Raw genomic sequence first — 22,766 nt, forward strand, 5'->3', positions numbered from 1 at the left:
ATTTGGTTACGGCTCATTTTCTCTTTGCCTATACATGCACTAAATAGTCTGGTGGCCTATTCTGTACATACTCTCCTCTGTCTTCATACACCTGACAACACTGAGACTACCAAACAATTCGTCTACTTTCCTCTTAGTAAGTGTAGAACTAGAAGAGACTCTTTAGCTATGGTAAGCAGCTATTCTAGGAGGACACTCCAAAATCAAATCATTGTTCTCTAGTCTTTGATAGTGCCATAGTCTCTGTACCATGGTCTTGCTTGAGGGTAACATCGGTCACACGGTTCTATCTTATTTCTCCTACTTTTTAAAAGTTTTTCTTTTTTTATAGTTTATATGAGCAAGATTTATTTTAATGCTACTATTCTTAAAATATCTTAATTTAATTGTTAATTAGTTCTTTTGTAGTTTATTTATTTCCTTACTGGGCTATTTTCCCTGTTGGAAAACAGACTCTTTAGCTATGGTATGCAGCTCTTCTAGGAGAAGGACACGCCAAATCAAACCAGTGTTCTCTAGTCTTGGGTAGTGTCATAGTCGCTGTACCTTGGTCTTCCACTGTCTTGGGTTAGAGATCTCTTGCTTGAGGGTACAGTCAGTCACGCTATTCTGGCTAATTTCTCTTCCTCTTGTTTTGTTAAAGTTTTCATAGTTTATATAGGAAATTTATTTTAGTGTTGTTACTGTTCCTAAAATATTTGATCATTCCTTGTTTCCTTTCCTCACTTGGTTATTTTCCCTGTTGCTGCCCCTGGGCTTATAACATCTTGCTTTTTCAACTAGGGTAATAATAATAATAATAATAATAATAATAATAATAATAATAATAATAATGGAGCCATTGGGTTTATAGCACTTGTTTTTCAACCAGGGTTGCAGTTTAGCAAATAATAATAATAATAATAATAGGCCTAGTAATGATAATAATAATAATAATGATAATAATAGTAACAATAATAACTCTATTGTTTCTTGTTGAGCTACGGTCAAAGAATTAGAATAGGGATTGTGTAGTCGTTACTGTAGATAAGTAAGTACGTTGACGAAAGGTTGTTAATCTAAATGTTCTTCGTTAGGAACTGGTAGGGAAAAAGGGGGGGGGGGGGTTGTTTCGAATTTGGGCGAATCAACCAGCTGACCCCCCTCGGTCTCGGTCTCCCGGCACCCCTGCCGCTACCGACAGATGGCAGCACCACCATGGCTGACGACCAGGTACGCATCAAAACAATCATATTTTTCTCGTGTTTATTCACTTTTGTCAATGACTATCTCCATATTAACTTAATGAGAAAAGAGCAACAGTCTCAGGAAAAGTGGTGCCTCAATTTCGTGGAATTATTTCAGCAAATTCTTGCTTAAATTAAATGGTAAATAAAAACGCAAAGTTTCATCATATTCAGAAATTGTTGTAAGTTTGTGAAGTCGTTCGGCGTGATAACCTTGTTTATAACATTAACATTTAATGAAGGAAAAAGGACTAACTGATGTTTTGGACATAATCCTGGTAAATCGCGGAGCTTTAAAAGAAGAAATACGCTAGAGGCAGGACCGAATCTACTGGGATCTCCTTGAGCCCCGACAACCATTCCACCCAGTAAAATGGGGAGTTTTCTAGACTCGAATGAAATGCAAAGCAAGGTATGAGGCTAATCAAACGTATATGCAAATATAATTTTATTATTGGCTACCAGTCGTCTGTGCGTGTAACACATGTCCTTGGTTTGTAGTCCTATTCCGATGCTGAGACACTTAGTGGTTTTAATCAGGTCATAGGGTCGACTACCGGTACCGGTGGTAGAATTAGCAGTAAAATGATATTTACGGACAGGGAAACGTTTCGAACAGAAAATGTTTTCCTGTTGTAAGGTGTATGTATGATGATGGCTGACTAAGAATACAGCAGTGTAAGTGGGGTAGCAGGGGAGCGTCAGCCCCACTGTTGGGTAAGTAGGTAAGGACAAGGCTTTTAGTTCAGGTTAGGGGTGGGAAAGTTTAGTTTAGTTGGTGTCCATATTTCATGCTCGGTGGAGGAACTATCCGCTGATATACAAAGGCTCCCCTGTTGTAAGTAACGTGGTTTAACCGAATTGGAACTTCATTTCAATTGCAAACAAACATAACAACCAGTTCAACTAACTTCGTTCTACACAGAAGTTAGTCGAACTGGTTGTTCTGTTTGGGCAATTGAATGAAGACAAATTTGGTGAAATCATATTTACTTAAGGAAAAATGTATATTCTATTCAAAACGTTTTACCCTAAATGTAATGGTTCTTGTTAAGCCATGGGCTCGCTTCGCTCGCCGAAAAATAAACACATCAAGCTCCGTATGTACTGGCAAGCGGGAGGTTGAGCTGTGCACGCTAACAGCAATGTTTTACTCCAAATCTAATAGTTCTTGTTCTGCCGTAGGCTCGCTTCGCTCGCCCAAAAATTAGAACATCAAGCTCCGTATGCACGAGCAAGCGGTAACGTTGAGCTGCGCACGTTAACATCAACATAACTTGAATGATGAACTGCATTCACTAACCAGGTATTAAACTTAGTCAAAATAATGACTTAATTTATGATCTGGACGCCGAAAGTTGGTGATCATCCGGGTCTTCTGGCAGGTAATTTCCATGAAACTTCCCTGCGACCTTTAAGTACGGATAACTACAACCATTACAAGTTTATAGGAATTTCCTTAATAGGACACGAAAGGAGTAGAATATTAACAGTCTTAACATGGACAAAGGCTTTACAGGGGAAAAGGCTTTGGAAGGGACTGATACGAGCACTTGAAGGGATAAGGAAAGGGGCCGGGGAAATATTAACTCCCCTGTGGAAACTTTCCATACGTATGGGCACATGATTGGTCAACAGAAACAAAACGGAGTCTACAAAGTAAATATGAATCAACTTGCATAGGAAACTTGTTCAGAGGAAGTATTTATGTGAAAACTGGGTGTGATAAGGTAATAACAGGTATGAAGGGAAAATGGTAAGTTAAAATGAAGAGAATAATATGTATTATTTAATGGTAATAAATTGAAATGCTGTAATAAGGAAGAAAATGGTTGAAAGGGGTATGAAAACAAAGATATATATTATATACAAGTGGGTATTGCATCAACGAATAAATAACAATGTTATTAAAGGGTCAAGACTCATACTTGAATAACTAGGGTAAAAAGTAACATGTCAACAAGGGTATTGCATAAAACATATGGTTAGGATGAAACATAAAAGAAGGGGTACATACGGTATTATAAGGGTCAGATCAAGTAGAATACTGTAGTTGAATGACGTGGGTAAAAATGAGGGGGTTTATAAGAAACAAGTAATCTTTACGTAAAACGTAATGTATACATGTGGGTATTACAAATAGGAAGGGTACATATGGTTTAAGAAGGGCTAGGTCAAGTCGAATCCTTGAATGTGGCGGGTAAAAATACTTTAATGACATGGGGAAAAATGGGGAGGGGTTATAAGGAAACAACTAATCCTATTGGTAAAAACAAAGTGGGGCGGGGTTTATGCGCAGAAGTTCTAAAACTGGTATATAAATACGAACAAACAGGAGGGAATACAACAAAATATCAACAAATAAATGATAAATATACGGTTAGTACCGTATGGGATGCCGATAATTTGTGCAGTTTTCCATTGATTTATTTTATGTCCAAGAACATATATATTGTGTCCTCAGTATGTTTTCCCCACCCAAAACCATGGGTTCCCAAAGGGGGTCCCCTATTATCGGTGGATATAGATTTATATATATATATATATATATATATATATATATATATATATATATATATATATATATATATATATATATACATTTAAACTTACCCGCTGGTTATATATAATAGCTTTATTCTTACTGACCGGCAGGAAATTCAAAACTCGCGCCCGTCGCATTTATATGCCAGGTATACATTAGCGCCACCATGGAGCTAGGCCGAACTATCCCTCCTAGTCTCAGATTTCTTTCTGCCGCCATATGGGCAAGAGCTTTGGAAATTCACTCGCCGTTTATCAGGAATTAACTGTTCTTGGTGATGTACAATTGTCTATTGGTTTTGACTTTCGCATTTATTGGACTAGCTTACAGATTCTCTTGGATATCTACTGATTTGAATTAATTTTGACCCTTGCTTGATTTGATCTCTCTATTTACATTTTCAAAATGGCTGACCCCTTCCCTTCATATAGGAAGTGCATTAAAGGGTGTAAAACTCGGCTTCCAAAAGCCTTTGTGGATCCACATACAATTTGCATTAAATGTCAGGGTAAAATATGTAATTTTGAGGATAGATGTCAAGAGTGTTTTGAATTATCCGAGAGTCAATGGTTAGATTATGATCGCTACACTCGTAAATTGGAAAGGAATAGAATTAGACGTAGTTCCTCTCGTTCAAGGGATGTATCGTTTTCACATATCATTGAACCTAATTCCCCGATAGTGGTAGATCCTGAACCTAATCCTATTCAATCTGAACCAACAATGAAAGATATGATGACAGCGATCCAGGCGCTTGGTTCGAGAGTGGAATCGCTAGCAGCGGACAGAGACCAAATTTTGTCCGATGTTAATCTGCTCAAAAATGGTAATATTATTAGTGATGTTAATGTGTTCAGTGATGTGGAGGGTGTGTCTGCGCGTTCTTGTCGTTCACCTAGCCTTAGACCTCTTGCAAGCTCCCGGACCCATGGGAGAAGTAAAGTCGATCGGCGAAAGGGAACGAAAGGCCTCATCAAGCGCGCAGACGTACCTTCGAGCGTTCCTGTTGAATCTATGTCTCAGATCGCTCCCCCTCACCATGGGAAAGGTGAGGTTAGCTTTTTATCCTCATCCTCAGATAAGACTAAACAATGAAAAGGCTGGCGTCAAGCTTCCAGACCCCTTATAAGAAAGGCGGATGAAGGCGCGCAAGGTCGCGATCCTTCACCGCAAAGGCCTGGTTGTAGTCATTTGGACTCGCCAGAGCGCTTTCAGCTGCATACTCAATGCTCTCCGCTTAAGCGGTTTAACAAAACGTCAGATATTGACAATGATTCAGACTGAATCAGAAATTATTCCTGATTCTGAGGTTACGGTGCATGCACCATCGCTTCCATCGGACTGGATTCAATCTCCCGCTTATGAGGAGCGTTATGCGAGCGGCGAAGAGCGAGAATTCGTGATGGAAGTGTCGACTCCTGTTTCGCAAACGATGTCGCACAGGCGGCCTAAGCAGGATCCTAAGTGATCTATGCTGCTTGATATGAAACAACAACTTCCTACTTTCATGCATTCTTATCAGCCCGCAGTCGACAAAGCGTTGGTTCGTCATGACAGGCGTCCTACCTTTACACGCGATGTTGATCGAGGTGATAGAATTGCCGCTTTTAAGTCTGCTAATACTCCTGCAGTACCTATTTCTGTTGAAAGTAAACGTCAAGCCATTGAGCGTGACGTCAGGAGTCATCATTCTAAGCGCGACGACAAGCGCCAAGCAGCTGAGTGCGAACTCAGGCGCCTGAACGTGACGCACCGCGCCTAGTAAAGCGTGACTTAAAACAAAGAGACCGTGACGTCTCCTGTCAAGCAGACCGTGACGTCTCCTGTCAAGCAGACCATGACGCCAAACATCAGTCTATTTCAATTCAGCATGCGCATTAATGTAACGCCAAGCGCAACCTTAGTGAGCGCCAAGCAAGTAAACAAGCTGAGTCATTTGATCGTGCGCCTGACGCCCGCGTGCGCGAGCGGCGCTTTTAAGAACTAGAAGCGATTACTCCTGCTGCTATTATTTCTGAAGAGGATCTTGATGATCATTCATCCTTGGATGAACCATTGGACATTGCCTCTGAGGATGAAGGAAATAAAACAACACAACATTCTGTTGATTTCAGGAAACTTATGCTGATTTTCTCAGAATTATTTCCTGACAATTTTACTCCTTTAGCTCCTCACTCCCCTCCATCGGAGTTTACAGTTGGTTTATCTTCAAAAGCATCAAGGTTCACTAAAATGGTTCTCTCACACTCTTCTAAGAGAGCATTAAAATTAATGGAGAACTGGATGCAGTCTAAGAGAGTTGCAGGAAAGACAAACTTTTCTTTTCCACAAGCCAAGTTAGCTTCCAAGTCCAGTATTTATTTAGTATGAAACAGGAGGCGTCTTAGGTTTGGGAGTTCCTGCCTCTGCTCAGGGCGACTTCTCAAGTTTTTTGGACTCTTCTCGACGCTTTGCTATGAGGAGAACAAAGATCATCTGGTCCATAACTGAATTCGACCTTCTTCTTAAAGGCATATACTGTATAGAGCTTTTGAGGTTTTTAATTTTCTTGACTGGTCTCTGGGTACCTTGGGAAAGAAAGTCGCTGCTCTAAAGGACCCTGAGACTCCTAATCTTATTCATATTATGTCCTGCATGGACAAAGCTGTAAGAGACGGTTCAAATAAATTGGCAGCCTTATTTACAGCAGGGGTGGTCAAGAAGTGAGAGACTATGTGCTCTTTTCTCTCTGTGGGGGTCACTCCATTCCAGAGGTCAGAGTTGCTCTATGCTGCTCTTTCTCCTTCTCTTTTCCCTCAGGAACTGGTAAAGGAAGTAGCTTCTGCCCTCACTCAAAAGGCTACTCATGATCTGGTCGCTAAGTCGGCAAGGAAGGTCCTTCCAACATCCTTTTCTACTCGTGGGTTCAAGGATGATTCTACATTTCCGCAAACGACAAAGTTTTTTCGAGGAAAAACAGTCGGCAGAAGCAGCTTCAGACCTGATAATAGAAGGACCAGAGCAAGAAGAGGTTCTAGGTCAGGCAGCAGCAGAGTCTGACTGCCTGTACCTTCAGACAGCAGTGGGGGCCAGGCTGCGCAAATTTGGCCAGACCTGGGAGGAAAAGGGACCAGACCCATGGTCTGTCCAAATTTTAAAGAAGGGCTACAAAATCCCTTTCATCTCAAAACCCCCGTTAATTTCAAACCCGGTGGATCTTTCTCCCAAATACAAGGAAGAAATAAAAAGCCAGGCCATGCAACTCCAAATGTCCCTCTTGCTGGAGGAGGAGGCGATAGAGAGGGTGAAGGACTTAGAATCACCAGGCTTCTACAACAGGCTGTTCCTGGTTCCCAAGAGCTCGGGAGAATGGAGGCCATTCCTGGACCCAAGTGCCCTCAACAACTACGTCCAAAAGACGAAATTTACAATGGAATACCAAAGTTCAGTTTTTGCGGCAGTAAGGAAAGGCGACTGGATGGTCTCATTAGACCTCCAGGATGTTATCTAAGGTTTGTCTACAGGAAGGAAGTATTCCAATTCCGGGCCCTATGCTTCGGCCTTACTACCGCCCCTCTGATATTCCCAAAGATCATGATGAATGTGGCAAGCATGCTCCACTCAAGAGGCATCAGGGCCTCCCAGTATTTGGACGATTGGCTACTAAGAGCCCCATCATTCAATCGCTGTCTGGAGGATTTGCGTCTAACGATGAGCCTGGCAAAGGAGTTAGGACTGCTGGTAAATGTAGAGAAGTCTCAATTGCTCCCTTCACAGAAGATTCTTTATTTGGGGATGGGAGATTCACAGTCTGACTTTTCAGGTTTTTCCATCACCCGAAAGGATTCAGTCAGCTCTCCTAAGGCTTCGTGCCTTTTTAAAGGAGCTTTGTTCAGTGAGGGAGTTGATGAGTCTCCTGGGAATCCTCTCCTCACTGGAACAATTCGTGTGTCTGGAGAAGTTAAATTTACGACCCCTTCAGTTCCATCTCAATTGTCATTGGAACAAAGAGAACAGTCTAGACAAAGAGAGCATTCCTCTTACAGAACAGATAAAAGAGTGCCTGTGTTGATGGAACAACTTAAACAGACTCCAGGAGGGTCTCTCTTTGAAACAGAAGAGCCCAGACCTAGTGTTGTTTTCCGACGCCTCGGACTTGGGCTGGGGAGCAACACTGGGAAAGTCAGAGATTTTGGGTCTGTGGACAAATCAACAACTAAGTCTCTACATCAACCAGAAGGAACTGTTGGCAGTCCTATTAGCTCTCAAGGGGTTCGAGAATCTAGTACGAAACAAAGTTATTCAAATCAATGCGGACAATACCACAGCTTTGGCATACATAGCGAAGCAAGGGGGAACGCATAACAGGCCTCTTTACGAGTTAGCAAAAATGCTTCTCATTTTGGGCACATCAAAGAAATATTTCCCTATTAACAAGATTCATTCAAGGGGAAAGGAATGTGAGGGCAGACAGCCTCAGCAGGAGGAACCAAGTTCTCCCCACAGAGTGGACACTGCATTTAGAGGTATGCAAGAAACTTTGGCGATTATGGGGTCGTCCCCTGATGGATCTATTCGTAACCTCAAAGAACAAAAGACTAGAGAATTACTGCTCCCCAGTTCCGGATCTCGAAGCGTCACACATAGACGCGTTCCTGATGGACTGATCACATCTAGATATGTATGCCTTTCCACCTTTCAAAGTTCTGCAAAAGTTTGTGTCTCATGAGGGAACCAGATTGACGTTGATAGCCCCATTCTGGATGTGAAGAGGTTGGTTAACAGAGGTACTGGAATGGTTGGTGGACGTCCCAAGAAGCTTGCCATTGAGAATAGACCTTCTCAGACAACCACACTTGGCAAGAAACCATCTAAATCTCCCAGCTCTACGTCTGAATGCCTTCAGACTATCGAAAAACTCGCAAGATCTAGAGGATTTTCGAAGGAGGCAGCCAAGGCTATTGCTAGAGCAAGGAGAACTCCAACTATCAGAGTGTACCAATCCAAGTGGGAAGTTTTTAGAGCATGGTGTAAAACGAACTCAGTTTCTTCTTCCAGTACCTCTATAGCTCAAATTGCCGATTTCTTTCTAGAACTTAGAAGAAAGAACAATTTCTCCTCCTCTACCATTAAGGGATATAGGAGTATGTTAGCAACGGTCTTTAGGCATAGACAATTAGACCTCTCGAATAACGAGGACCTTCAGGATCTGCTTAGATCCTTTGAAACCTCTAAAAAACTTCAACAAGATTCACCAGCCTGGAATTTGGACGTACTGTAGTTTTAAAATTTCTTATGAGTGACAGATTTGAACCCCTGAGCTCTGCTTCTTTTAAAGATCTGTCTCTAAAGACTCTATTTTTAGTAAGCCTAGCAACACCTAAAAAGGTCAGTGAGGTTCATGCTTTTAGTAAAAACGTTGGCTTTAGAAACGGGAAAGCTATGTGCTCCCTGCAGCTTAATTTTCTAGCCAAAAACGAACGTCCTTCTCACCCTTGGCCAAAATCTTTTGAAATTGCTAATCTCTCTGATTTGGTGGGTGACGAAATAGAGAAGGTTCTTTGTCCTGTTAGAGCAGAGAATATGCATGCGTTAGCGCAAATGGACGAGTACATATATGCGTGCAAGCGATCTTTCTGCCAATAAGGGCTATATTCATCTTCCAATTAGAACTCCGTTCTGTTAAGTTGTATATTTATATCCCTTACTGAAACCAGGTTATTCAGTACATTACTTGGCTACTTTTCTGTAACCAGACATGCGGCATTTATGTTCTGCCTCCTTATAGGCATTTTATCCTTTCCCCTGATTGGAAGTCTTAGTCTCCTACAAAGGCTTTGGCTGGAAACTTCTCATAAGCATATCTGTTCCCTAGTAGGGAATATTTAATATAAATGCTAGTTTACCGATCAGAGATGGAGAAGTACGAACGTTTTTTGTCCTAAGAAGGAGAAACCTCCGTTACGAACGTTTCCAACGTTCTCCAACTGACTTCTGGACACGACTTTTAAGTCGAACTACACATGTATGCTTGTCATGCGCACAGTTCGGTGTACTACTCCGTAGTAGACTTATGCTCTTTACCCACCCAACAATAGATTGAAGATACTTCTCAATCCCCTCTTGGGTTTGGTTGGATGCGTTCGGTGATTACCGTACAGTCTCTTGTCCGGAAAGCAATCTCTATGGAGATTTGCTATTATAACATAAGCTGTACTGATTAACTGGTTTACCGTTTGGTATCGGTCTTATTCGGCCAACCATACTGGATTAGTGGCAGTTGGAGGGAGAACAGGCTGTTCCCCTTCGTTGCAAGAATGTGCAATTAGTTACACATCTCGAGGTGTATTTATTGCTATGCACTCACCCCCCCCCCCTCTCACCGCTGGACAATCCGCGGATGATGGGTTGCAGACGAGAGCTTCCGCAAAGAGGCCTGTCTTCTCGTCTTCCCTCTGGACCTGATGCTCTCTATAATTCATCAAAAGAGAGAGAGAGGGGGGGGGGCATATACCATTCCATCCTCGTCCGTTGGCCCGATTCAAAAAGGTACCAGCATTCACCTCTTAGAGAACCATATAGGAGTAGGAAGCCTCAGATGGACAGAGGACAGCTAGGTGCCCCCATCCGCTCGCCTCATTCTTGGTATAGGAATGTGCTTGCAGATAATCTGAACAGACCACTCAGATAGTGGGCTCCTATTTCCTTTGAATCATCTTGTATCCAGCAAAGTCTTAACTTTGTGAGGTCCCTGACTGTGGCCATGCTCGCAACGGCCCTGAAATTCAGGCTCCCGCCTGACCGTTCACCAGGCCCTTGAACAATATATTCTAAGATCTGTGGGACAGCTTAGAGGTGTACACCTTTTTTCCCCCATTCAGTCTGGTGAGAAAGTCCTCAACCAAGTCAGTATAAGCAAGATCTTATCAATGACTCCAATAGTTTCGCTATGGCATCCCACAGAATGGTTCCTGGACCTTCTGCACCTCCTGACGGAATTCCAAAAGCTTTGCTATGACATCCAGCAGAATGGTTCCCGGACCTTCTGCATCTCCTGACGGAGTTTCAATAGCTTCGCTATGGCATCCCGCAGAATGGTTCCTGGACCTTCTGCAGCTTCTGACGAAGTTTCGACGGATCTTCTTCCACGACACGATCTTCCAAGCAGCCACATGCCAACTCTTTCCTAAGCTGTAGCTTTGCTTTGACTTCACGCCTGGGACGATCCTACACCACCTCTCTCAGAGAGGCCTTTCGCAACGAGTTGCAGAAAAGATGTCCAGGCACCTCAGACACTTTTCAGCGTCGGTCTTCCAGGCTAAGTGTTTGGTCCTTTGTGACTGATGTCGTGGAAGGGGATTCTCTCCCATCGATAACTTGTGCCTCGTCGGATCTCAACCACCTCCTGGGAATGCAGTTTGGGTCCTTCAGTCCCTGAAGGCCCCTCTCTACGAACCTTTATGCCAGGCAGCAGATCGCTTCCTTACATGGAAGACGGCCCTTCCCACTCATTGGGCTTTGACCAAGAGAGTTAGTGTGTTGTATGATCCATCTTCTGATTTCTCCTATTCTAGGAGACGGGGAGAAGTGATCCTCAGCCCGAGTTGATTGTCAAGACTCAAAATCTGAGTGTGGTATACCCTAGGTGCAGCCCATTTCTGATTAAGAGTCTTCGTTCGGTAACTGAAGACCCATCAAGTGTGGTTTTACCCAGTGAGGAGTCTGTGGTGTTGCCTTAAAAGAACGATACCAGCTCGTCCCCGTGTGTTGGCACTGTTGACCAGCATGGGGAAGGTCAAGAGGAGAATCTCAAGAATTTCCTTTCCCTCTGGGATCGGAAGGTATTGAGGTTGCTCTCAATCTAGACACTCCTCCATCCTAAGACCCAGAGCTCGTAACGTCAGTGCCGTTGCTATGTCCCGGGCGTTCAAGAAACTACTCTGTGGGCCAGATACTTTTAAGTGGGCATGTGGAAGTGTCAATTGGCCTTCACGGGCATGTGGAAGTGTCAATTGACCTTCACGGCCCACTACCTGCAAAGACGTAACCCACAAGAACATGGAGACCTTTTCCATCAGTCCTGTGGTGGTCGCACAACAAATGGTCTAAACACCTCAGGCTCCTTGATGGATAAGTAGCAGAGGGTTGATGGCTGAGGTTACCCTGATTCTGGGGTGAATGAGTAAGCATGACTGGCTCCTTTCTGCCTTTCACCTTCTCCCCTCTGGGGAAAACAGCTCCGCAAGCCTCAGCATAGCTGACCTCACCTCGCTGCAGGTAAGACTCATTTCCCTTGTGCCTCCTAAGTATAGAATAATACTTTATGTCCCCAATACTGTATCTTTTTGAGGGAGGGTTTGTTCCGTAACTGGAATACAAACCACGCTATTTAAAAGGGGTATTACTTTCGGCGTAGCTGAAATGACGAGCCATTAAAATTTAACAAGGGTTTACTACCCACTGCGCTAGTTACCAGGGGTAGGGGAGGGTAGCTTGTTACCCCCCCCCACACACACACATGCACACCTGTGCTTCAGCTCACTTTTGCTCTCGGCTCGGATGGTAGTCGGACGTGTCCGCTTTCATCCTCGCCGCCATTGGCAGCCCTTAATGCTTTTTTTTGCTTTTACTTTTACAGTTTGTGTATGAAGTTGGCCTCTGTTATTATGCGTACCTACCCTGGATTTCCCGACCGCCCCTGTGGAACATTCATGTCGGCTGTCGAGACCGATCCTCACGCCCTATGTCCTTCCTGTAGGGGCCAACGGTGTGATAGCGATAACAGGTGTAGTGAGTGTAGGGAGGTTTTCGCGGCGACGGAAGAAGAAGTCCAAACGGGATATTTCTTCGAAGGTTTCTTTGAAGGGAGAAAAAGCCAAGGCCACTTCTTCCGTTGCTCAAACCTCCTCCGAAGCTCCCACTCGGTTGGTCTCTTTCGAGAGACTGTCGAGTGGTAGCGTAGGGCGTTGTACTGTTTACCAAACTCGGGGTTCGAGAGATGGCGTTGCTTCCCCTAGCGAAGCAGCTCCACCTCTCCCCCCTGAGGAGGATTTGTCACTAATCCCTCTCTTTCAGCTTTGGTCGTCCTTGGGGCTCGAGGGTTCGCCCTCCAAGGAGATCTTACTTGACCACATCCGATTGGGTGCCGCTGTCAATCAATCGCCTCTTCCGACAGAGGTTGATCCTCTGTCGATTGTTGACGTTGTGGTGTCAGAGGTATCCAATGCGGTATCACCCATCACCTCTGCCTCTTCAAACCCTACGGTAGCTGACGGCTTTGTTCCTCCGGTCCTGTTCAACCAACGAGGGAGAAACTAAGTCCAACAGTCTCTCCTGCTGGTGTTTCTCTCCCTCGGGTGAGTTCACTTACAGACTCTCCTCTTCGGAGGACTGCAGAAGGTCAGCTTGCTGATCCAACGGCCCCCAGAGGGCGCATCCGTCGCAAGGCTCGCCTTCCTCTTTGCCAGAGAGGCTTTCCTTCACCTGCGGTGAGGAGGCGCCTCTTTGGTTCTTCATCTTCGTTGCAGTCCCCCGCAGAGAAGCCTCGTCATCGGTCACCGACTGTTCCTGCTTTGGTCCTGGACCTTTCTGCGGATCGTTCGCGATCCCCTTCGGTGGAAGGTCGTCCTTCCAAAGGACACGTCGACCTTCCAACCGACAGACCTGCCGACGCCCTTCCTGGATGCAGATGCACGCTACGCGACAACGAAACCTGACTTTCACGCTCGTCAGACCTTGTCAACTAACCCTAATACAGGGCATCAGGAGCCCAGCTCTTCTACGCGCTATGCTGGCACTCATAAGCATACGTGCCTACGTTCTCCTGCACGCAAGGCTTTGCCTGAGCATACACGCCCACGCCCAGCTGCGCGCCAACCCTCATCTGCGCGTCAGCGCTCTCCTGCGCGCCGTCCAGGTTTGTATACTAGGAAAAATACAAATTACTTACAAATTTGTTATTTTATGGCGATGAGGGAGCCATGCTCTCCGAGTCCAGCTAGCCATTGGGTGCAATGTTGATTATGTGACCACCCTTTTTATTTTGTGTTCACTTTTTATTATTATTATTAATATTATTATTATTATCATTATCATTATTTGCTAAGCTACAACCTTGGTTGGAAAAGCAGGATGCTATAAGTCCAAGCGCTCCAACAGGGAAAATAGCCCAGTGAGGAAAGGAAACAAGGAAAAATAAAATATTTCAGTAACAGTAACATTAAAATAAACATTTCCTATATAAACTATAAAAACTTTAACAAAACAAGAGGAAGAGAAATAAGATAGAATAGTGTGCCTGAGTGTACCCTCAAGCAAGAGAACCCTCGTCCAAGATAGTGGAAGACCATGGTACAGAGGCTATGACACTATCCCAGACTGGAGAACAATGGTTTGATTGTTCCGTAACTGACATACAAACCACACTATTTAATAGGGGTTATTACTTTTGGCGTAGCCATTAGAATTTTAACGAGGGTTTACTACCCCACTTATAGTTAGCGGGGGGGGGGGGGGGGTGTGTAGGGAAGGTAGCCTGCTACCCCCCTCACACACACCTGCGCTTGAGCTCACTTTGCTCTCGGCTCGGGTGGTAGTCGGACGTGTCCGCTCTCACCCTCGCCTGTCTGACAGCCATTAATGCCTTTTTGCTTTTTCTTCTACAGGTTTGTTTGTGAAGTTGGCCTCTGCTATCATGCGCAAGTGTCCTGTATTACCCGACCGCCCTTGTGGTACGTTTGTCGGCGGTCGAGACGGACCCTCACACCCTTTGTCCTTATTGTAGGGGCCAACGGTGTGATAGAACTAATAAGTGTGGTGAGTGTAGGGAGTGGTCTACTTCCCAGTGGGAGAGGTTTTTTTGGCGACGGAAGAAGTAGTCCAGGCGGGATATTTCTCCTTCGAAGATTTCTTTGAAAAGAAAAAATCCCAAGGACTCTTCTTCCGTTGCCCAAACCTCCTCCGAAGCTCCCACTCAATCGGTTTCTTCTGAGAGACCGTCGAGTGGTAGCGTTGACCATAGTTCTGTTTCCCGACCTCGGGGTTCTGGAGATGACGTTGCCTCCCCTAGCGAGGCAGCGCCACCTCCTCCCCTGGGGGAGGAATTAAATATTAATGTAAATGTTAATGATTTATTCTAGCTTTGGTCTTCCTTGGGGCTCGAAGGTTCGCCCTCCAAGGAAGCCTTGTTTGACATGATCCGGTTGGGTGCCTCTGTCAAGCAGTCGCCGACTTTGGCAAAGGTTGAACCTCTGTCTATCGTTGACGTTGTGGTGGCAGAGGTATCCGATGCGGTATCCTCTACCTCTGCAACTGCTCAACCTGCTGTAGCTGAAGGCTTACTTTCTCCCTCTGCTCATCCTTCGAGGGAGGAACTAAGTCTCTCCTGCCGGTGATTCTCCCCCACGGGGGAGTTCACTCACAGAGACTCCTCTTCGGAGGACTGCTGATGGTCAGCTTGCTGACCCAACGGCCCCCAGAGGGCGCATACGGGGTAAAGCTCGCCTTCCTCTTCGCCGGAGAGGTCTTCCTTCACCTCACAAGGGTGTGAGGAGGCGCCTCTTCGGTATAACGTCTCCGCAGTCCGCCGCAGAGGAGCCTCGTCATCAATCGTCGACTGTTCCTGCTACAACCCTGGACCTCTCTGCGGATCGTTCGCGATCCCCTTCGGTGGAAGGTTGTCCTTACATAGGGCACGCCGACCGTCCACCCGTCAGACCTGCTGACCTGCCGTCGCCGTTCCTGGCAGCTGATGGGCTGTGGGCGCCAACGAATCCTGTTTTTCTGAAACAGGCAACGGTCCCTTATGCGCCATGCCAAGCATGCGCACCATCGTTCTCCTAATCTCATTGAGGTTTCGGAGATAGCGTGTCAGCGCTCACCTGCCATTGCTGACATAGCGCGCCAGCGCTCACCTGCTGCCAACGTTCCTGACAAGCGCGTTAAGGCTCACCTGCGCGCCAGCGCTCACCTATTACCGATGTTCTTGCTAAAGCGTGCTAGCGTTCACCTGCGCGCCAGCGCTCCCCTGATCGCCAGCGCTATCACTGCGTGCCAACGTTCTCCTGCAAGCCAGCGCTGTCCGTGCCAACGATCTCCTGCGCGCCCACGATGTTCGGATCTGGGCGGAATAGGGAAGTTAAAGGCTTTCCCTACTCGCCAACGCGCCTTCACCTGCATGCCATCCCTCGCCAGCGCGCCCACGCCCATCTCCCCAGCCTGATGTGCGCACACAAGAGGCGCGCCAACGTACGCAGGGTCCAGCTGCGCAGCCGCGTGCAAGAGATATGTCTCCTGCACGCGCCCAACGACATCCTCGCCTGCATTTGCTCTTCATCCTGATCCTGCGCGCGTGAACATTCACCCTCGCGCGCGCGAGCGCGCAATCCTCCTCCTGCATACCCTCTGATGTCTCCTGCGCGCGCTCCTATGTGCCTTCGCTCGCCCGCTCGCACCCTCGCCATCGCTCTCGCGCGCGTGCACACCAACAATCGCCCGCGCGCGACCCTGGGTATTCCACAGAGCGATCGCCAATACCCTCCCACGCGTGGCAGGGTTGCCATTGTCAGGTTCCCCCCCCCCCCCCCGCGCAAGCACAGAACAGCGCGCTTGCCGGTAGGGGGGAAGGTTCCAGGAAGGTCCAGGGACATTTCTTCTACTTCTTTTTCTTTGCAAGCGAACCCCCTTATGGAAACTCCCAGGTCGATCCCTGTCCCTCCAGAGGGAGTGTCTGACAGCGCAGCCGTCAGTCAGCAGCCTTGGTTTGGGGCACTGATCATAGCGGTCACGCAGGCGTTTAAGCCTGTTCTCTCTGAGCTGGGCCTCAAATCCTTGGCAGCATCCACTCCCCTGAAGAGAAAAAGAGGAGTTTCAGACGTGGTGACTTTTCCGAGGACAAAGCTGTCTCCTCGCAAGCCTTCGAGGCAGGCCTCCTCCCCCCCACAGACTTTTTCTCCCTCCCCTCCGGACGAAGACTTCCCGTTCTCAGGGGAGTCACGTGAGGTGAGACGTTCCCCCATTGCACCAATGAGGGAAACCTCACCTCGCGCTGGAATGTCTTCTCGGGTATGGGCGGAGAAGAGCCTACCTCCGTCGTTGTTGGAGTCCTGCGTCCCTCCCAGGAGGGAGTCGAAGGACTCCAAGACAGTACCAAAGTCCTCATCAAGACTTAGACTGGAGCCAGCCAGTCACTCTGAGAACGTACGCGAGTCTCCCCAAGAAGAGCCTTTGGGGACAGGAGACTTTGCTGCTAGTCCTTCAGGAGGAGAGCTGTAGGAGTCGGAACATGCGTTTTGGCAGGTTCTGACCCTTATGAGGACTCTCAATGGGTTTGCTGACCCAGAGATTCCTCCTCGAGAGGGCAAAGACACGGTCATGGACTGAGTTTTTGGGACTCAAAAACCCTCTAAGGCCTGTGCAGCTTTGCTCTGGTCTCAGGGGGTTAAGAGTGCTAGGGACAAGATCGCAGTCCAGTTCTCCGAGCTTGCCTCCTCCACCCGATCCAGTGCCGGCAACGAGCTTCTCCCACCTCCTCGTGTACAGCAGAGGAGTCTTGTTTAGCTCTTCCCCTTCACCATTCTTTGGAAGAGCTTACCAGGGGAGTCCCTCTTGAGAGAGACTCCAACTGGCAGGTCTCATTCTCGGCAACTGAGATCCTTAGTCAGGAGAAGGTTGCGAAGTGTGCCATGCAGGCCACTTCGTGGCTGGATATCTGGCTAGGGACCTTAGGTATCTTGATACGTTCGGAGGATTTATCCAAAGAACATACCAGGAAAGCTATGGAGACCTTTTTACTCTCAGGCACTCGCACGATCGAGTTTCTGGCCCACCAAGTCTCGAACTTGTGGGCAAACACCATCTTGAAACGTCGAGATGCGGTGTCAGAGAGGTTCTATCAAAAGGTCCCTAGCACCGAGATCAGCAGGCTCAGACATTCTTCCATGATGGGAACGAACCTGTTTGAGCCCAAGGACGTGGAGCAGGCCGCTGAGAGGTGGAGGAAGTCCCACCAAGACTCCCTCCTACATAGGGCTTTGACATCCAAGCCCTATAAACCTCCAGCACCCCAGCAGCCACGTCCTACCAAGGCCATGAAACCGACAACGGCAGTGAAGACAGTGGTTCCTAACCCCTTGAAGTCCTTCAGGTTAAAGGTGTCTGGTTTCAGTTCCAGTTCCATCAGAATAGATGCTCACCAGAACGTCAGCCGGGCAAGCCCAACCCCCCACTGTGGTGCCCTACCACAGCAGTAGCCTCCCCAGTAAACAGCTTAAACTCACGGCCCTTGGTGGGGATCGATCTCTTGCCACGCGAATGCGAGGCAAACACGTTACCACTGTACTAGCCAGGAGAATCCTAGAGGGAGCAGCCGAGGCCGCAAACGCTAGGATTGGCAGTCCCCTTGCATGTCCACCAGTGGGGGGATGCCTACAAAGTTGCGCAGACAGGTGGCAGCAACTCGGGCCGATTCCTGGACGATTTCCGTAATCAGTCAGGGATATCGCGTCCCGTTCACAACATCTCTACCTCCCCTGACGACGAATTCAGTGTCATTGAGCTCCCTTGCCATGGGATCAGCAAGGGGGCAGGCCCTTCGGGCAGAAGTCCAGACCATGTTGAAGAAGGGCTCTCTCCAAGAGGTCCTCAACGGGTCTCGAGGCTTCTTCAGTCGACTCTTTCTTGTAAAGAAGGAGTTTGGAGGCTGGAGACCGGTCATCGATCGCTCGGCTCTGAACAAGTTTGTCAAGCAAACTCCATTCAGCATGGAGACCGCAGACACGGTCAGACTTGCAGTGAGACCGCAAGACTTCATGTGTACACTGGATCTGAAGGACGCGTACTTCCAGATCCCAGTCCATCCGTCTTCAAGGAAGTACTTAAGATTCAGCCTAGACAACAAGGTGTACCAGTTCAACGTGCTGTGTTTCGGTCTCTCCACAGCACCACAGGTTTTCACTAGAGTGTTCACCCTAATATCGTCGTGGGCACACAGGATCGGCATCCGTCTCCTGTGTTATCTGGACGACTGGCTGATCCTAGCAGACTCGGAGTCATCCCTTCTTCAACACCGAGACAAACTTCTGGGACTTTGCCAGGATCTGGGGATCATGGTAAATCTCGAGAAGTCCTCTCTGCTTCCCACTCAAAGACTGGTATACCTAGGCATGATTATAGACACCAATCTCCACAAAGCTTTCCCATCAGATGACAGGATAGCAAAGCTGAGAACGGTCGCAAGCCCTTTCCTCAGACGAGAAGAGCTCCCAGCCCAATCGTGGTTACGTCTCTTCGGTCACCTCTCATCTTTGGCTCGTCTAGTTCCCAACGGTCGCCTCAGGATGAGATCCCTCCAGTGGCGACTCAAGTCCTGGTGGAATCAAGGTTACGATTCCCCGGATGATACGAAGAGGAGTGGATCTTCTCATCCTCTGCCTGGATTTGATGCTGTTTTCCGACGCCTCAAAGAAAGGGTGGGGGGCCCACGTTCTGCACCACAGGACCTCAGGCCTGTGGTCAGAATCAGAAAAGTGCCTCTATATAAATCTTCTAGAAATGAAGGCCGTTTTCTTGGCCCTTCAACAGTTCCAACTATACTTGGCAGGTCACTCTGTGGTGGTGATGAGCGACAACACCACAGTAGTGGCTTACATCAACAAGCAAGGAGGTACCTTTTCGGAGCAGCTATCCCATCTTGCAGTAGAGATACTGAGATGGACCGAAGTCCACTCGATTCCACTATCAGCACGTTTCATTACAGGCAAGAGGAATGTGCTCGCCGACAATCTGGGCAGAGTGTCTCAGATAGAGAGTACCGAGTGGTCTTTGGATCATCTAGTAGCCAACAAAGTCCTGACTTTGTGGGGTTCCCCGACTGTGGATCTGTTCGCGACAGCGCTGAACTTCAAGCTTCCACTGTACTGCTCCCCAGTCCCAGATCCCAAGGCGCTCTGGCAAGATGCCTTCCAACAACGGTGGGACAACATTGACGTGTACGCCCTTTCCCCGTTCTGTCTGATGAGGAGGGTACTCAACAAGACCAGAATATCAGTCAATCTCTCGATGACCCTTATAGCTCTGCTATGGCATCACGCAGAATGGTTTCCAGACCTTCTGCAACTCCTAACGGAACTTCCGAGAGAACTCCCTCCGTGACACGATCTACTCAAACAACCACACCCCAACATCTTTCATAAAGCCGTAGCTTCGCTTCGACTTCACGCCTGGAGACTATCCAGCATCTCGCGGAGAGAGGATTTTCGCAACAAGTGGCGAACAGGATGTCTGGACACCTGCGAAGGTCATCCGCAGGGGTCTACTAGGCAAAGTGGCGAGTTTTCTGTGGTTGGTGTCGTGGAAGGGGTATCTCTCCACTCGATGCCACTATTCCAGCAATAGCGGAGTTCTTTGTGTATTTGCGAGAAGAAATGCGCCTCTCAGTCTCGGCAGTGAAAGACTATCGCTCAGCCTTAAGGGGACCGTCCGCCATGTCCGCCATTTTTTTTTCTAATGATCCAAATTACACCATTTCTATATATGTTTTAGACATACTGTATATAATACCTTCATCATATAAAAATTTCAAGTCATTTGATCAAAAACTGTTGGATTTATTAGCAAAAATCATGATTTAAGATAAAAAATTTAGGTACATTTTTCCCCACTACTATAATACCAATTGTATTGAAACTTATACCATAAAAACTACTCTTATCAACCGAACAATTCTGTCTGACAGAATTTTGATTTTCCTTTCTGTTCTTTTTTAATGAATTTTTATTTTTTTTTCTCGTCTAGATGGAAAATAATCGTGAAAAAAAAATATAAAAAGAAAATCAAAATTTTGTCTGACAGAATTGTGGGATTTTTATTCTTCTTTTCAATGATATCTTTCCCTCTAATATCCACCTAAAAATAAGTGAGAAAAATGTACCTAAGTGTGAATAAGTATGTTTTTGAGTTATGACCTCCCAAACATTTGACACATTTTCGCTTCTTAAAGAAATCAAGATAATATTATTATGATAACTTTTATTGTTTATTCTTACATAAATGCACCCTAAACGAGGTATTTGAACCCTCAGTTTACTATTCCTATGTTAGAGTTGCCAGCGATCTCTCCTTGTTGCCTTTGTTTTGGTTAGCAGGTTTCAGCTCTGTACTCTTATTCATGTTTCCCTCTTTCTTGGTTCTTTTTTCTTGTTCTCAACTTACTTTTTGTTCTTTCTATCACCTTATGTAACATTGGCATAGCTATAAAGTTGCAGAGGACATTGTGAAAGCACAATCTACTTACGAACTTCAAGTAAATAAACACATGCATTATAATTTCTATATGCCTTTGGAAACTTTGCTGATGTTCTCGTAGCTGGTAGTTTTCATTTACCTGCCCTCTACCAATGCCTTTCATTTCTGCCAGAAGTATGATATATCGAAACACAAGAGTGAGAGAGAGAGAGAGAGAGAGAGAGAGAGAGAGAGAGAGAGAGAGAGAGAGAGAGAGAGAGAGAGATCAAACATTATTTGATTCTAAGAGAGTTGAACATTGGTAATATAGAATTTGTATAAATGGCAGTTTTAAATAATTCGAGAGAGAGATGAATATAATTTTGGAGTGATAGCATTTTGGTTGATATACTGTAGATGGCAGTTAAAATTGAGAGAGAGAGAGAGATCATGAATATAATTTTGGAGTGATAGCATTTTGGTTGATATACTGTAGATGGCAGTTCAAATTGAGAGAGAGAGAGAGAGATCATGAATATAATTTTGGAGTGATAGCATTTTGGTTGATATACTGTAGATGGCAGTTCAAATTGAGAGAGAGAGAGAGATCATGAATATAATTTTGGAGTGATAGCATTTTGGTTGATATACTGTAGATGGCAGTTCAAATTGAGAGAGAGATCATGAATATAATTTTGGAGTGATAGCATTTTGGTTGATATACTGTAGATGGCAGTTCAAATTGAGAGAGAGAGAGAGATCATGAATATAATTTTGGAGTGATAGCATTTTTGTTGATATACTGTAGATGGCAGTTCAAATTGAGAGAGAGAGAGAGATCATGAATATAATTTTGGAGTGATAGCATTTTGGTTGATATACTGTAGATGGCAGTTCAAATTGAGAGAGAGAGAGAGATCATGAATATAATTTTGGAGTGATAGCATTTTGGTTGATATACTGTAGATGGCAGTTCAAATTGAGAGAGAGAGAGAGAGAGATCAACCATTATTTGATTCTAAGAGTTGAACATTGGTAATATAGAATTTGTATAAATGGCAGTTTTAAATAATGAGAGAGAGAGAGAGAGAGAGAGAGAGAGAGAGAGAGAGAGAGAGAGAGAGACACACACTATGATTCTGTCAAACTCAGTCATGCAGACGACAGTAAGGATGTGTCATAATTTAAAGACCGCTATATCATCATTGTTTGGAAAAATGATAGACTATTTGTTCTTTTCATGACCTTAGGTAACATTGGCATTGCTATAAAGTTCCCGAGGATGTTATGAAAGCACAATCTACATACGAACTTCACGAGAGAGAGAATTATAGTATTTGTATAAATGGCAGTTTTAGATAATTCGAGAGAGAGAGAGAGAGAGAGAGAGAGAGAGAGAGAGAGAGAGAGAGAGAAACTACGATTCTGTCAAACTCAGTCAGGTAGACGAGGCAGTAAGGATGACGTCGTCATTTAAAGACCGCTATATCTTCATTGTTTGGAAAAATGATTGAGTATTTGTTCTTTTTATGACCTTAGGTAACATTGGCATTGCTATAAAGTTCCCGAGGATGTTATGAAAGCACAATCTACATACGAACTTCAAGAGAGAGAGAGAGAGAATTATAGTATTTGTATAAATGGCAGTTTTAGATAATTCGAGAGAGAGAGAGAGAGAGAGAGAGAGAGAGAGAGAGAGAGAGAGAGAGAGAGAGAGAGAGAGAGAGAGAGAGAAAACTACGATTCTGTCAAACTCAGTCAGGTAGACGACGCAGTAAGGATGGCGTCATCATTTA

The 22,766-nt window shown here is 45.8% G+C and overlaps 1 protein-coding gene across 2 annotated transcripts in view; it reads left to right on the forward strand.

Annotated features, from left to right (window-relative positions):
- Positions 1 to 1,066: 1,066 nt before the first annotated feature.
- Ranbp16 (Ran-binding protein 16) overlaps positions 1,067 to 22,766 on the forward strand; it is a 538,645-nt gene continuing 516,945 nt past the window's right edge. The window contains exon 1 of one of the 2 annotated variants that reach the window (XM_068388421.1): positions 1,067 to 1,212. In XM_068388421.1, coding sequence (XP_068244522.1) covers positions 1,198 to 1,212 — 15 coding nt within the window. In that variant the 5' untranslated portion in view covers positions 1,067 to 1,197. The other variant, XM_068388420.1, reaches the window with a different exon arrangement.

The sequence above is a fragment of the Palaemon carinicauda genome, chromosome 15 (assembly GCF_036898095.1).
Source record: "Palaemon carinicauda isolate YSFRI2023 chromosome 15, ASM3689809v2, whole genome shotgun sequence".
NCBI lineage: Eukaryota > Metazoa > Arthropoda > Malacostraca > Decapoda > Palaemonidae > Palaemon > Palaemon carinicauda.